Source organism: Mustela putorius, unplaced genomic scaffold (assembly GCF_011764305.1).
Source record: "Mustela putorius furo isolate JIRA1106 unplaced genomic scaffold, ASM1176430v1.1 tig00003901_pilon_pilon_pilon, whole genome shotgun sequence".
NCBI classification, from domain to species: domain Eukaryota; kingdom Metazoa; phylum Chordata; class Mammalia; order Carnivora; family Mustelidae; genus Mustela; species Mustela putorius.
Window position 1 is genome coordinate 8,959,675 of NW_025422049.1, and position 16,710 is coordinate 8,976,384.

Consider the following 16,710-nt stretch of genomic DNA (forward strand, 5'->3'; position numbering starts at 1 on the left):
CTGAACCTCCTGCAGGTGGTGCCCAGAATGGAATACCGCACCTTGCAACGTGGCTGCGTCCCCACCCTGTAGCGCTCCCGTCTGGGTGCTGCAACGGCACCACGGCCTATGGCTGCATATGCCTTAGAGGTATATTTAAGCCAATGCGGAGTCACTCTGAGCTTCCCGTTCAATAAAACCCTATGCCCCCACCCCACAATACACACACACGCACACACACACACACATATACATAAAGCACAGGTCTTTCCGATCCTGCATTTTAGCCTTACACAGTTTGCTCAGTCACTCCATTCATACACAAAACTGTTGTTTTCAAACCTAGACGCAGTTTGATCGCTATTAAACGACATCAAGGTCACTGTTCTACTCTCGATTCTGTCAGCAACAGGCTAGCCCTCTAGCACTGCATAATCTGCAAAATTAATCGCGCCTGCCTTCTGATGTTTTTGTTCAGGTTGTTAAGAAGATGGAGACAGGACAGAAGAGAGAATAACACCTTTTGGATTGTGGATTTCCAGAGAGCTGTACATTATGAATTAAACCTGGGTGATTTGACAGTAATTAAAAGAGAAAACATAGTTCAATTGCAGATATTCTCTGGATGACATTAAGAATGCAGAACAATCCTTTACCCCAATCTATTTTCTGCTTCAGCTTGGTTTCCATGCATCAGTGGTTTAAATTTTAATGAAATCCTGTTTTCTTACCTATACTCATCGCTTGACTCCAATTACTCCAGAGTTTGTCATCCTCATAGCATAACTTGTTTGTTCTGACTCTTATTCTGACTGTATTCAAAGTATCAGGAAGAACACTGGGGACCATGAAACAAATTGTACCCTTAGATATAAAATAAAAACATACAAAGAATGTTACCAGCTTATTCTCTTTCTCTGCTTCTGAATCCTAAATATAATTATCTGCCAAATTCTGTATATGATTAAGACTTGGACTACAGTCCAAATTATCTGACTTTAACTCCTCAAAGAAAAACTGGCAATAATCCACAGAACAAAGGAGTCTGTTTTTCTCAAAGTAGTTCAAATTTAGGCTATGGTTGCCCTGCCCCACCCCCAATTATTCTATGACTTTAAGCCCAAAGAGTTAAAGTTGAATTTACTGACCTCCAGGTTTCCCTCAAATTCTGAATTCTGACATTTGGCCTCTTCAACCTTGAAGACATAAAAAAACAAATGAGTTCAAAATATTCAAGAGACTAATTTATATCATTTAACCATTTCTAACAAGGTCCCCTTTTATCCCATCAAAAGACGACCAGGTACAGTGAAAGAAGGTTGTTGTTTTTTTTTTTTAATAAGTGGTGCTGGGTCAATTACATATCCATACAGGGGAAAAATGAATCCTGAACCCTACCTCACACTATTTACGAAGTCCATTCCAGATGGATTGGAGATCTAAATGTGAAAGTTAAAATAAACTGAACAAATAAATACATAAGTACAGCAAGATTTTAGAAGAAAATGTAGAACATCTTCATGACCTTAAAGCATATTTCTTAAATAAAACAAAAAAATATTAACCCTAAAGGAAAATCTGTTATAAAGTCATCGATATTAAAATCGCAAACTTCTTCTGTTCATCAAAGATACCCTATTAAGGAAATTTTAAAAAGTCACGTATGGAGTGACAGAAATTATTTGCAATTCCTGACAAAGGACTTGCATATATACATATCATATTATATATACTTATATTTACATATAATAAATACACACATATATACATAGATCCCACCAACTAATAAGGAAAAGACAGACAACCCAGCAGAAAAACTGGCAAAGGATTTGAACAGGCATTTCTCAAGAGAGTATTCAAATCCCTAAAGAACAGGGGCAAAAGTGCTCAACTTCATTAGTCATCAGGGAAATGCAAATTAAATCCACAAGATAACAATACACACACCTACCAGACAATACCTTGCTGAGAATGTGAAGCATCTAGCACTCTCAATGTCGGCTCTTAGTAGTGTAAATTGGCACAGCCATTTGGGAAAAGTCTTATTATCTACTAGAGAGATCCTAGGTAAGCCGCTGAGCCACACACGCCCACCAGAAATGTATGCACGCGCACACCAAGAGACAAGTTCATAGACTCTATTCATAAAGCCCCAAGCTGGAAACTATGCTCATGTCCACCAGAGGGAGAATGAAGAAATCAAATGTGTTATGTATCGACATGATGGAATGAATGCAATGAGAACCAAACACTGACAGCTACAGGCAACAAAATCTGTGACTCTTGTAAACATACCATTGAGTGAAAGAAGGCAGACACACACGAAAAGTAAATTCTGGGGGCGCCTGGGTGGCTCAGTAGGTTAAGCAGCTGCCTTTTGCTCAGGTCATGATCTCAGGGTCCTGGGATCGTGGGATCAAGGCCCCAAATCAGGCTCCCTGCTCAGCAGGAAGTCTGCCCCTCCCCTGCACTTGTGTGCCTGTGCTCTCTCTAAAGCAAATACAATCTTTTTAAAAAGTAAATTCTGTACAATTCATTTATATGAAGTTTACAAAGAGGCAACAAAATTAATCTATGGGATTAGAAGTCCAGGTAATAATTGTCCTTTGGGAGGGTAGTGACCAAAAGGGGTCATAATGGGGCTTCTAAGGTGCTGATTACATAAGAGAAATGACGTTTGCAAAAATCACTTATGAAAAATCATTGAGCTCTACATAACAACTCATGTGATTATTCTATTGGACACTATACATCAATTAAAAGTTAAAAAAAAAAAAAAACCACAGTGGTGCCTGAGTGGCTCAGGTCACGATCCTAGGGCCCCAGCATAAGGCTCCCTGCTCAGCGGGGAGCCTGCTTCTCCCCCTCCCTCTGCCCCTGTTCCTGTCTCTCTCACACATGCTCTCTAACAAATAAAACCTTAAAAAAAAAAAGTAAAAAAAAAAAAACAGTCTCCCTTGTTTAGAGTATAATATATCAAACACAATTGGGTTAGAGAAAAGACAATATAGAGCAAAATTCTCCTTCACACAATTTAAGTCATTTGCTGTCTGATGGAAAGAGAAAGATCCATTCCTAAAATGCAATTATTTTAAAACTGGAGCAAAAAAAAATCAACACATGAAAATCTGTTGCTTAATATAAATAGTCTACTTCTGGCCAACAGATTATACGAAAAGATGTTCAACATCACTAATCATCAGAGAAATGCAAATCAAAACCACAATGAGGTATCACCTCATACCTATAAGAATGGCCATCACTATCGAAAAGGTAGGAGACAACGAATGCTGGCAAAGGTGTGGAGGGAAGGAAACCCTCATATGCCTGTTGGTGGGAATGTGAACAGGTGCAGCCACTATGGAAAATAGTACGGAGCTTCCTCAAAAGGTTAAAAATAGAAATACCAGCATAGGGAATAGAGTCAGTAATACTGTGGTAACATTGTATGGTGACAGATGGTGGCGCCTAGGGTGAGCACTGAGAAATGTAAGGAATTGTTGAAAAAATATGTTGTATACCGTATCTCAATTATACTTCAATTTAAAAAATACCATATGACTCAGTAATTCTACTACTGGGTCTCTATCTGAAGAAAATGGAGGCACCTGGGCAGCTCAGTCAGTGAAGCCTCTGACTCTTGGTTTCAGCTTCAAGGTCATGATCTCAACAGTCATGGGATAGAGCCCCGCATCAGTGGGGAGTCTGCTTGAGATTCTCTCCCTCTGACTCTCCCCTTACACACGTGCTTTCTCTCTAAAATAAATAAATAAATTGGGGGGGGGGTGGGGGGGAGAAAATGAAAACACTAATTCGAAAAGTTACATGCATCCCTGGGGCTCCTGGATGGCTCAGTTGGTTAAGAGTCCAACTCTTGAGTTCAGCTCAGGTCATGATCTCAGGGTTGTGAGATCGAGCCCTGGGTCAGGCTCTGTGCTGCGTGTGGAGGCTGCTTGGGATTCTCTCTCTCTCTCTGCCCCCTGCCCCAGCTCACGTGCTCTAACAACAATAAGAAACTATAAAAGGAAGAAGAAGAGGAGAAGATACAAGATACATACACCCCTATGCTTGCTTCAGCATTCGTCAGTTATTTACAATAGCCAAAATATGGAAGTAACCCAAGTGTGCACTGAAAGATGAATAATAAAGAAAATGTGATACACACAGACACAGACACACACACACAGAATGGAATATCTAATCCAACTGTGGCGAAGAAGGAGATCCTACCATTTGTGACAACATGGATACAACTCAAAAGCACTGTAGTTAAATGAAGTAAGTCAGGGAAACACACTGTATAACCTCACTTAAATGTGGGATCTAAAACGAGCTCACAGAGGCAGAGAGAAGAATGGTGGCTGTCAGGGGCTGGGCGACTGTGGGAAATGGGGAGATGTTGGGCAAAGGGTACAAACTTCTACTTCTAAGTTCTGGGGATCGAATGTACAGTGTGGTGATTATAGTTAATAATACCGCATTGTATACTTGAAATCCGCTAAGTAAGTAGATCTTCAGTGTTCTCACCATTTAAAAAGGGGTAACTGTAACTTTGTGACGTGCCGGGTGAGTTAGTTAACATGACTGTGGTCATCACCTCACAAGGGGAATGTACATTGAGTCATCATATTGTACACCTAGAAAATAATCACACTGTACAGCCCAAATATATATGGTTTTTACTTGTCAATCGTACTTCAAAAAAGCTGGAACCAATGGTCAACTTCTGTCAAAGAGTCGTTCAAACACGGGACGAAGACCAGAGCACACGGCTATGACTTTTGACCTTGCATGTTACTAAGTGGTTCCTAGCGGCATCTGTGAAGAGCGGAAAGGCAAACTAAATGATGACTAGCATCTTATCGACACTTTGTATGGGGCACAGGAAAAGCCACTTGGGAATCAGAGACCTGCTGGGGAATCCCAAGGGCCAGCCACCACTTGAGGGACCTGGTTGCAGTTTCATGTCCCCTCCTCTGGGCCATCTCCCAGATGCACATATGTTCCAAAATTGGCAAATCACTGTGTAAAATGGAAGGTCTGAGCTCTTGTTCAAATGTAAGTTCCCTCGCATAGTTTAGCAGCTGCTCAGATAACTCTGTGAGAAAAGGAAAACAGGAGCACAGAGGACCAAGTGGATAATCTGGACAGAAGGGGCGTGGTCAAAGATAGGTCGTTCCTTGCTTTGTGATTGTCACTAGCCACCTCTCTCCCCAAACCCCATGTGATGGCACCACTTCCTGTCCCGGCCTACTTCCCCTCTTAACTACAACATCAGGCAAAATGATTCCTCAAAAATCTTGCAAAAAGTAGGGGGGAAAGGTCTCAAAATCAGTGAGCACACAAAAAGCTGATGACATTTTAGGAGAGGAAGCAGCTGGTGAACATCTGCTAGGACAAAGAACATTCAATCCAAATGTGTCAACAGAGTTCACTCCAAATAGACTACGGTTCTGATTTAGGAGGATAAATGCCATAGTACATACCTTCTCTTCAGTGCATTAGTTTGTTTAAAAAAAAAAAGGTAATTCAACAAGAATTTTTTTTTAAAGGATTTTATTTATTTGTTTATTGGACAGAGAGAGAGAAGAGAAAGAGAGCGAGAGAGGGAACATAAGCAGGGAGAGTGGGAGAGGGAGAAGCAGGCTTCCCGCTGAGCAGGGAGACCCATGCGGGGCTCGATCTCAGGACCCATAGAGCCACCTAGACACCTCTCAACAAGAATTTCTTAAATGAGGACTATGCACGTGGTGTTCTCCAAGTTTAATACAAGACCAACCTTTGAATACAGAAAGACCAACTTATCAGCTGTGTGGCCCATAGCAAGTTACTTTACCTCTCTGAGCCTTAGTTTCTCAATAAAATATAGGTCAGAGGAGAACCATTTCATGGACTGTTACATGCTATTGTACAAGAAGTACCGAGCAGAGTTATCTGTGTAGTCCATCATGAACACTTCATAAGTGATAGCTGACACAGTTAAGAGGGTAAACTGAGGTCACATGACCCCCAGTGTCAGGGACACAAGCTTTGGAGTCAGACTTGGTGAAATCTTGACTCGACCACTTAACTTAGGAGTAAACCTCTGAGATTGCATACTTCCCTCCTGTGAAACGGGGATAAAATCACAGGCCCTAAGTCCTCAGGGTTACGGTGAGCACTGCGGGAGGCGGCTGAGACAAGGTGCTTATGAAAATGCCCACCCCCCAGTCCTCACTCCCGCACATGAGCCACGATAAGCAGGAGTTGCACAAAGTTACCACCACCGAACTCATCCCTCCAGGAGCTCTATTTTTAGCCAGGAGACAAGGCCTCCCCATGTGATCCGGGGAACCAGCAGGACATAATTCAGTGCCAAATGAGTAATACAAGCAGCCTGTGTCTGAGGATTTCGGACAGAAGAGAGCAGTAAAGGCCAGAGCAGTCACTCTGACAGCTGACTTCGCTGTAAACCCCAGCCTCACCTTCTTCCCACTCGGAAGCCCTCTGCTTTCTCCCTTTGCAGTACCATATGGGGACTCTGGCTCCTGGTATGGGTAACGATTATTCTATTTCAGCAGATTCATCTCCAAATGCCCAGAAAAGCTCTGGTCAGCTGTGGACCTGGGCACTCCCTCTGGGGTTACAGCCTGTCAACACTGGCTTATTTTAGTAAGTATTTTGAAACTCCCACGGTGAGATGAAACAACTGGACCGAGGAATCTGTCCATGTGTGAGATGCGGGGCTCCTTTCAAAGCCAATATAAAACCCTTGGTCTTGAACTTCTACAACTCCAGTGCAGCCGGGGCCCAGGGCCACTGGCATGCCCATGACCAGCATAGCCCCTGTGGTCTTGAGGCGCCACTTAATGTAAACCTCACTCCTCGGGAACCATGGTATTAAAATCTGGGCAAAGTTTTCAGGTTGAATCAACAAAACCCCACTTGGCTAGTTGTTCAGACAGAAGCGTTGGGGGCCCGAGGATGTGACCGCTACTGCAAAGCGGAACGATGAGACTGATGCCGCAAGGTCCCACCGTATCCTGTTACGTATCCTATCCCAGGTGCCCACGGGGACCTCTAATCAGTACGTTTTGTACTCGATTCCCAGCGGCGCAAATTTACAGAATCCAGCAATGGCGGACTACCCAAATTTGGCAACTCTAGTTGCCACAAACTCCAAGACCAGGGAACGGCCACACTAGAGCCTTGAAGAATCTACCGGATTGGACCCCAGCCTCCTGCTTACACGTCTTTCCCTACTCGATTTTGGCCACACCAGTCTTTCTGTTTCTCACGTGTGCCAAGCTCGTTCGTACACATGGCTAGCCCCTGCTTGTCACTCTGGTCTTATCTCAAACGTCGTCACTTCGGATGATCGTGTTCCCTCAGGCCCTCCCGTCATGCTACTACATGACCCATCTGACTTTCTTCATAGCATTCATACCCTGAAATTAGCTTGCTCATTTATACACTTATTTCCTAGTAGGTAAGCTTCACGGGAAAAACAGACCTTTTCATCAGGGTCACGTGAACACTAAATAGTGCCTGGCATGTAGCAGATATGTAATGAAAAGCTGTTTAGCAAATGAACTGATGAACGGCTTGAATCTTACAGCCAATGCTCTTACCACAGACCCTCAGACCTTCCACCGTGCCCTATTCCAGATGAGAAATTTCATCATCACCATCGTCATCATCGGGTGACATATCTAAGAGCTACCTTTCACGATGTCTCCATTTACTACCCTGGAAGAAATTCAAGTGAAAGAAAAATGCCCCCAATAAAATCAACTAGATAGGAAAAACTTACGTAGAAAATATCATTCGTCTCAGTTTGGCTGTTATTGACTTCTACTTGATAAGATAAGCATCTGCTGTTAAAATTCTGTGGATTCTTCCACTGCACATACAAGTTGCCATTTTGGAAGAACAGACGTTTAATATGTGGGGGATCAGGTTTCACTGAAAGACAGAAATGGAAGAACACAAATTAGTGCCCAGAATATTTTTTTTAAGATTTTATTTATTTGACAGAGAGCGAGAGACAGCGAGAGATATAACACAAGCAGGGGGAATGGGAGAGGGAGAAGCAGGCTTCCCACAAGCAGAGAGCCTGAAGCCTGATGTGGGGCTTGATCCCAAGATCCTGGAATCATGACCTGAGCCGTAGGCAGATGCTTAATGACAGAGCCACTCAGGCGCCCCGCACCCAGAATATTTTTGATAAGGTTCATGTCACCATAAATAAGCTTATTTTAAATTATCTCATAAAGTGGGTCCAAAGAACATCTTTGGGGTGTCTGGCAGATGACGTGAACTCTGACCTGCAACCATCTGGTTAGAACATGGCTGGGGTATAATTAGGACATCCAGCTGTGACACAGAGAATAAAGAAAAGAAGCACTTGGGGCCAGATGTGTATCTACATAATGGATCATGAGGGGCCCCAGGGGTTTCCCCAGTTGCCACTCACTTGCATCAATCCAAGACCACAATTATAACATTAGTCTAGTCTCTGTCACGTACTGCAACATGGACAAACCTTGAGGACATTATACTACGTGAAACAAGCCCATCACAAAGGGGAAAACACCGCAGGATTCCACCCATGAGGTATCTAAAGTGGTCAGAATCATAGAAGCAGAAAAGAGAAAGCTGCTTACCAAGCAAGGGCTGGGGGAGGGGAAATTAGTATTTAGGGGGCATTGAGTTTCAGTTTTAAAAGATGAGAACATTCTAGAGATCTACCACACAACAATGTGAATAGACTTCACATTACTGAACTATACACTTAGAAATAGTTACAATGGGAGTTACCACAACCTCACTCCCCTGGCCTTCGGTCCACACTTAGAAGTCACCTGCATGACTGTCTGAAGGTGTAGTGAATAGCGCTCTGCTCCCAGACTTGGGGACTTTTGTCAATTCATGGTTATGTACCCCTGAATTTTCTGTATACTTAACCAGAATCTGCACTCCCTGGTGGGATCTTACAGCAAATAAATAAACACGATGCTTACAGTAGTAGTTTGCTTTAGAGATTTACAAAATACTTACATATCTCACATCATATGGGACTTTGGACAGTCCTTTGAGGTCAGGAGGGACTATGGACCCTGTTTTACAGATGAGGAAACACTTAAAGAGAGTTTATATGCTTTTTCCAAAACGAACTTCTATGAGCTCAAGCAGATACTGTGTTTTCAAGTTGAGGCCTCTTTCTAAATGGCCAGCACTTGGCTGCGTTGGCTGTTCTGAGCAGTCGGGGCCTACGCCACCCCGCACATTACCTAGTTTGAATATCACTTCTGATCGCTCCTTCTCCAGTCAAAGCCCTTTTTCAACTAAGAGAAAGATTATTCAGTAATCATATTTCATTTTATTCTGCAGCATCATCCTCTCGAGTATCACCAGTAAAAGAGAACAGAACTTAAGAGTCCAAGAGCCCAGCTCTGGTCTTGGTTCTACAACTGACTGTGCGTTTGAAGTCTCAGCACACTCAGTAGCAAACAAGAGCAAAGCATGTGGCATATATACTCAATAATATTAGAATTTCCAAGGCTGCCACTTAAAAAAAATCAAATAAAGATATACATAAATACAGTCCTTTTTTCTGGGAAAATCTTAAAACCAAAATCATTCCTTTTTTATTCTCTATACTGACTGTTCAAAAGATATAACACTTTTACTCACACTGTTGTACAGAGTTTCTAAAACTTACCATGAGAAGTTAAAGGCACTATATTGAAGGATGGTCTAATTTTTCCTGCATTATCCTTAACCACTATTTGGACACTGTGTTGCTCAAAATTGGAATCCTTCAAATTAGTCAGAGCAAAGGAACAACCAATGTGTTGACCTTCCCTATAGATGTCTTCACACTGAAGAATTTTTCCCAGGCTGCTGTGCCTGCAAGATATAATGAGACAACCTTCTGGATTATTTTTAACAAGGTGTTCAGAAAACAAAGGCAGACATTTTTTTTCCTTTAAACAGCTGAAGAGGACCGTGAAAGGCAACATTTGCAATATAGAAAGATAGCTCTTCTTAAAACCCTCTTTTATAACGTGGCTCCATTTCATACTCTAGCAAGAAATGAATGCTCCTTTATGATGAACACTGGTACTTTCTTCTTCTTCTTTCTTTTTTTTTTTTTTAAAGTAATCTCTACACCCAATGTGGGACTCGAACTCAAGACCCTGAGATCAAGAGTCACCCAAGCCACACGCCAAACACTTGTTCATTTGTTTGTTCATTCATTTTTTTTCTTTTTTCTTTTTTTTCAAGATTTTGTTCATTTGTCAGAGGTGCTTTGTCAGAGGAAGAGACAGAGAGAGCACAAGTAGGGGGAGCAGCAGGCAGACAGAGAAGCAGGCTCCCTACTCTAACGTGGGATTCGATCCCAGGACCTGGAGATCATGACCTGAGCCAAAGGCAGACACTTAACCAACTGAGCCAGCCACGTACCCCAACACTGGTACTTAATTTTTTTAAATATATATATTATTTATTTATTTATTATATTTATTTATTTGAGAGAGAGAGACAGTGAGAGCATGAGCGAGGAGAAGGTCAGAGGGAGAAGCAGACTCCCCGTGGAGCTGGGAGCCCAATGCGGGAGTCGATCCTGGGACTCCAGGATCATGACCTGAACTGAAGGCAGTCGCTTAACCAACTGAGCCACCCAGGCGCCCCAACACTGGTACTTTCAATAGCTATGAAAATTCCAGGAGCCCTGACTCCTTTTCATCTTCTGTATAAGAGATCTTAAGAGGCCAGCATGAGAAGTTTTAGGCTTCTTGAAAAGGCCTCATCTGCTGAATTCCATGGTTCTCCTCTGGCCCTTCTGCCTGCCTGCCTTGTTTTCGTGGCTTCTCTTCCTTTTCCCTTTTCAAGGGTTCACATTCGGTCCTCCGCCCTCTGCAGATTCCTCGCTGCTGCTTACTCCCTCATCCATTCTCCCCCAGTTTATCATGTCTGTCCCTCGACTAGAATTTCCACACTGGGGATTCCTTGGTGCTAGTCCCAGATTTCTAACGGCTTCATTTGAGTGCTCCACTCTGGCCTCAAAGTCAATGTCCTTATGCCCTCTCTTCCTAGCCAAACTGCCTATCTTCTGACCTTCCCCATTCCCATCAGTCCGAGCGCATTTTCTCTGGACTCCTTGATTACGTCCTTTGAAATTACCCTTTCCCCCTTCCTTTCCCTGTATTCTCTCGCTGCATTCTGTTATTTCCTTCCTTCACAACGCTTCTTGGATTCTCTCCCAAGACATTCCCGGAACCCTTACCAGGTGTGTGCCCTCACCACTTCAGCCTTCACATCCTCTCTGGAAGGACCTCGCTGACCTTCGTTATCAACCTATCTCTCCTCTAACCCCTGCCAGATCAATGTTCCAGAACACAGTGGTTTTCTATGTGTCTTACTCCACCACGTGGCTTTAACTGCTTTCTATCCGCAGCACTGCTGGGATCTGCTTTCCCATCCCAAACCTCTACGCACCCTTCTCCCCAAGGAGCATCGGCACCCAGTGCACGGCAGGCCGACAGAAGGGACTCATGATACTTCTCTGGCTAGGGTCTCAACGGCTTCTGTCTCATAGTAGCCAGCAGAAGCCAGAGTCAAGCCCTACTTCAGCCGTAATGGGAGGTGTGCCAAGATTCTACAGAAAAGGAAGGCAACTTTAAACTTTAAACTAACAGGGATGAGTCGCAAACCCTTGACTTGTTACCTCCAGTCATCTGTCACTTGTTACCTCCAGTCTGTAGAATGCAGACTCCTCAAGCCCTCTCCTGAGAACCCTACTCAGCGGGTTCTGCCAGGGCCTAGGTGCCAGCATTTTGACAGTGAATCTCTTCTGCACAGCGGGTACTCGCATAAACAGAGTCAGCTGATCTCTGCCCAGGGGGCAAGGACAGTCTCTTCAACAAATGGCGCCGGAACAACAGACAGGTGTCTAGATGCAAAACGATGAATCTAGACACAGTCCTGACTCCATTCACGAAACCAAACTCACAATGGGTCACAAACCTTAATGGAAAGTACAAAACTATAAAACTCTTAGGATGTGACTTAGGGAAAGACCTAGATGAGCTGCAGCGTGGCGACAAGCTTTTTAGATACACGGAAGACTTGATCTAGAAAAGAAATAATGAGCTGGACTTTGTTCAAATTAAAAACTTCGGCGCCTGCAAAAATCAGTAGTAAGAGAATAAGAGAGCAGGCCACAGACTCAGAGGAAATATTTGCGAAAGACATGTCTGATAAAGGATTGCTACACAAAATACACGAAGAATCCTTAAAGCAGTAAGAAAACAGGCACCTCACCGAAGAAGATAGATAGATTGCAAAGAAGCGTCTGAAAAGATGTTCCACATATGTCTTCAGGAAAATGCAAATTAAAAACAACAAGATGCCACTGTACACCTACTAGAATGGCCAAAGTCCAGAGCACTGCAACCACCAAACCCAGGGAGGACAGGGAGCGAGCGACCGGAGTGCTCCTTTGCTGCTGGTGGGAATGCAAAATGCTACAGCCCCTTCGGGGCTTAGTCTGGTAGTTTCTCACAAGACTAAACATGCTCTTATCATATGACTGGTATTTACCTAAAGGAGTTGAAAACTCCTGTCCACGTGAAACATGGTGCACAACTGTTCACAGCGGCTTTATTCGTAACTGCCAAGATCGGAAGCAACTAAGACGTCCTTCAGTAGGCAGACACATGAACGGGGATGCCCCCAGACACAGGGATATTATTCAGCTTAAAAAAAAAGAGGTCTCAAGCCAGGAAGAGACACAGAGGAAATGTAAACGCGTATTACAAAGTGAAAGAAGCCAATGCGCAAAGGCTGCCTCCGGAGGGCAGGACCACAGCGCCCTCTGGGAGAGGCAGCACCCTGGGACATCAGGAAGCATCAGCGGCGGCAGGGCTTGCAGAGGGAAAGGTGACCAGGCAGAGGACAGAGGAGCTTTAGGGCAATGAAAATACTCTGTATGAGGTTATAAGGACGGACACGTGTCATTATACGTTTGTCCAAACCCACAGGATAGGCGACACCAAGACGGAGCATGAAGGTAAAGTAAGGACTGTGAGTGGCTAGGATGTATCAAGGCAGGCCCATTAGTTGTGACAAATATACCACCCTGGGGGCGGGGTGCGGATAATGGAGGAGGCCAGGAACTGCAGGGGTAGAGGGTATATGCGAAATCTTTGTACCTTCCCCTCTGTTTTGTTGTAAACCTAAAAACTTGTCTACAAAAATAAAGTCTTCAAAAACAAACCCCTGGGGCGCCTGGGTAGCTCAGTGGGTTAAAGCCTCTGCCTTCGGCTCAGGTCATGACCCCAGGGTCCTAGGATTGAGCCCCGCATTAGAGCAGTGAGCCTGCTTGTCCCTCTGCCTGCTGCTCCCCCTGCTTGTGCTCTATCTCTCAAATAAATAAATAAAATCTTTTTAAAAATACAGAAAATGCTCTTGTCCCTTAAGAGATGGTACATCGAGTTTTTTGCCAAGTTGTAGGCCCCTGTGGTTCATGAATGAATACAGTCTTAGAAACTAAGTTAGTGCCATGGCTAGTTTTTAGATCAGACAGGCCTGGAATGTTCTCCACCCAAACCCAGAAACAGAAATTGAAGAAATTTATGACACTTTTGTTACATAACTTAAAAAAAATAACTAAGCAGAACATTAATTTTTTTCAACCAGTGAAAGGGACTTCTCTAATGTGCAATGTGTAAGATTCCTTTTTCACTTTGGTACCTTGGGTGTTTCATATACTTTCATGGATCCCAGATAAGAAATTTAAAAAAAAATTTTTTTTGTTGTAATATGGACAAAATAACAAAAGAGGCAATATTGGGTTTTGAAAAGACAACTTTTGGGCACTTCTTGCAAAATATGAGGTAACAAACCTGAGCCAGAAGGCATTCAGGTGCTTCCTGTGAAGATTCAGACACTGAAATCCTCCACAGAATCACACTATAGACAAAAGGAGGAAATGGCCAGATTTAAAGACAATTTCCCCATCTCTGAAGATGATTAATGTGGTAAGAATTTCCCTAAAATTCATTGGCAGAGCTAGCCTGTAGCTCTGTCTTTTTTAAAAGATTTTATTTATTTAAGAGAGAATGAGAGAGCGGGAGAGAGCGAGAGCGAGCATGAGAAGGGGGAGGGTGAGAGGGAGAAGCAGACTGCCTACCAAGCAGGGAGCCTGATGCAGGACTTGATCCCAGGACTCCAGGATCATGACCTGAGCCGAAGGCAGTCGCTTAATCAACTGAGCCACCCAGATGCCCTGTAGCTACTTTTTTTTTTTTTAAGATTTTATTTATGCTGAGAGAGATCACAAGCTGGGGAGAGAGGCAAAGAGGGAGAGGGAAAAGCAGACTCCCAGGTGAGCAGAGATGGCTTCGGGGCTCCATCCCAGGACCCTGGGATCGTGACCAGAGCTGAAAGCAGAGGCTTAACGACTGAGCCATCCAGGTGCCCAGGTGCCCCTAGTCTGGAGTTATTAAGGTCAGGCTCCTTTCAATGTCATACTAGCCCTGTAGAACCACAAGTCATTGCCCTGGGACTTCAAAGTGACTCCAGTTTCTAAGTGGGACACAGTCTCTGGCAGTTCGTTTGACATGATTTAAACTGGTACCTAAACCTAAACCAGTTCCCAGTGCTTGATAATGAATGAGCCAAGCACCTGCCTTTCTTTTGTGTTTTGATTGGAAAGGATCTCTCTAGGGGAGTCAGGGGTAGAGGAGGTAAGGACAAGCTGCTAATTCTTCCAAGTCGGGGAAGAAGCCACCAATGCGTACCGGCGGCATCTGCAAGCTAGTGGGGATGAATTAAAAAAAAAAAACCATAGCTCTCATGCACTGATTGCTTACTCTGTATGTGTTAGCAGCTGGCATAGCTCCAACCACTGTTCACCCAATAACGGCCCTTACAACAACCTTAAGAGACAGCACTAATATCACTATGCCCATTTAACGAATAATCTGTTAACAGAAGAAGCTGCAGGGTGCTGAGGGCAGAAGACTATAAAATCTGAAACTAGCACCATCCGAGGAGATTTTCTGGGATTACAGACCGTTTGCTATCTGTGCTGTCCAAGGCAAGAGCCACTAGCCATGCGTGAAGGGGACTAGTAAGACCGTGCAATCGAAGTCTGCATTTGACTTAAGTTTAATTAATTTGAATTCATATATGAGTCATCACACGGGATTCATGGCTTCCGTATTGGACAGCACAGGTCGTATATGCTACAGAAAGAGTCCACGCTGATGACCGATGCTGGGAACACGCAGGACAAGCAGTGGTGTCCCTGACACCCACCCCCTGGGACACCAGTGAACCACTCTCTTGAGATGGCTTCATGAGCCACCTCCCACGGCTGCCAGTCATACCCACACAGAGGCATCATCTGAGGGCTGACAGCCAGCCCGAGCCTCATCTGCTCTCAGCTTTGGCAAGAGGCTGCATCGGCCCAGAGGAAGAGGGCTATTTCAACCCAGAGGAAAAAGAATTCTTGTTCCAATTGGTGGGTCCAATTCTTTAATAATTTACTCACCCAGAGGAGGCAGGTTTCGCAATTGGCACTAAGACTTGTTTTGTGCTAGTGCGTGCCTCAAGGCACCGCCCTGTCTTTGGCACAGACGAACTCCAAGGACAGGGCCAGTGCTCACCTCCAGCACCACCCCGACTCCTGAACGGGCGGCCATGTACTGAGGGACGGTTTCCCTGCTTTTCCTTCTTTCCCCTGCTCCTTGTGCAAACACAGACTCTAAAGGTTTTTCCCTGTGATTTTACCAACAACAATCCAGGGAAAGCAAGAGGAGCTGACAGCATTATGCTCCCAACTTCTAAAAAATCGTAAGAGCCTGTACTGACAGCTCTCCCCGACCTCATCAGAGCCAGGCTACTCCTTTTAAGGCTTAGTTCTCTGGCCCCTTCACTAGCAATTCTTCAGGGGAGTCCAACTGACTCGGTCCTTCTCTCTTTCTACTCCTGGACCATAACGCTCCTGAGCTGCTAACCCCTACTAAGTCCTCATGCTAATCCCTAATGTTCTCTAAGCTCTGGATCCTACAGCGCATTTCAACGTTACTTCTGGAGCCCCTGTCATGTGTCAGGCGCCAAGGGTAACAAGACACAGCCTCTGCTCTCAAGGGAGATGGCAGCCCGGGGAGGGCCACCACTGAGGGAACAGGAAGTGACAACGCAACGTGCTGTGTACTATGACACAGGAACGTGCAAGGTACGTGGGACATGATGGTCCAGCGTGCATCAAGATTTGAGAAGTAAAGGCAGGCATTCTGGGAGGGAAGTGATGTCTGAGCTGAGATGCGGACAAAGCAGAGGCATGCAGGTGACAGGACGAGGCCTGCACTGCGAGGGGACGTGGCATGCTGCCACCGTTCCACTGAAGCATCTGTAGGGCCTGTTTAAGGAACTGAAAGGCGCTGGGCGTGGGCTGGACGGTAGGATGACGGAGGGTGGAGGAACCTAGCAGGAGGAGGGGGGGGGGGGGGGGCCGGACGGGGAGGAAGGAGCCAGGTCAGAAAGGGCTTTTGTCCGTAGTGCTGAGGAGTTTGGACCTTATCCCAAAGCCACTGGGGAGCCACTGCAGGACTTTAATGAAAAGAGAAACAATTACCACAAGTGGACAAGTGAAACTATAAAACCTCAAATGAGAATTGTTTATCTTGGGGAAAAAAACAGCCCTGGAGATGGAACCACACACAGTCTCCGTGCTGG

The 16,710-nt window shown here is 44.6% G+C and overlaps 1 protein-coding gene across 1 annotated transcript in view; it reads right to left on the reverse strand.

The window, feature by feature from the left end:
- The window catches only part of IL13RA1 (interleukin 13 receptor subunit alpha 1), a 54,967-nt gene that overhangs the window by 19,442 nt on the left and 18,815 nt on the right, over window positions 1–16,710 (reverse strand). The window contains exons 5-8 of the mRNA XM_045068347.1: window positions 9,683–9,870; window positions 7,772–7,923; window positions 1,128–1,175; window positions 711–843 (exon numbers count right to left, since the gene is read on the reverse strand). Of these exons, the coding sequence (XP_044924282.1) occupies window positions 711–843; window positions 1,128–1,175; window positions 7,772–7,923; window positions 9,683–9,870 (521 nt within the window). The remainder of the gene's footprint in view (window positions 1–710; window positions 844–1,127; window positions 1,176–7,771; window positions 7,924–9,682; window positions 9,871–16,710) is intronic.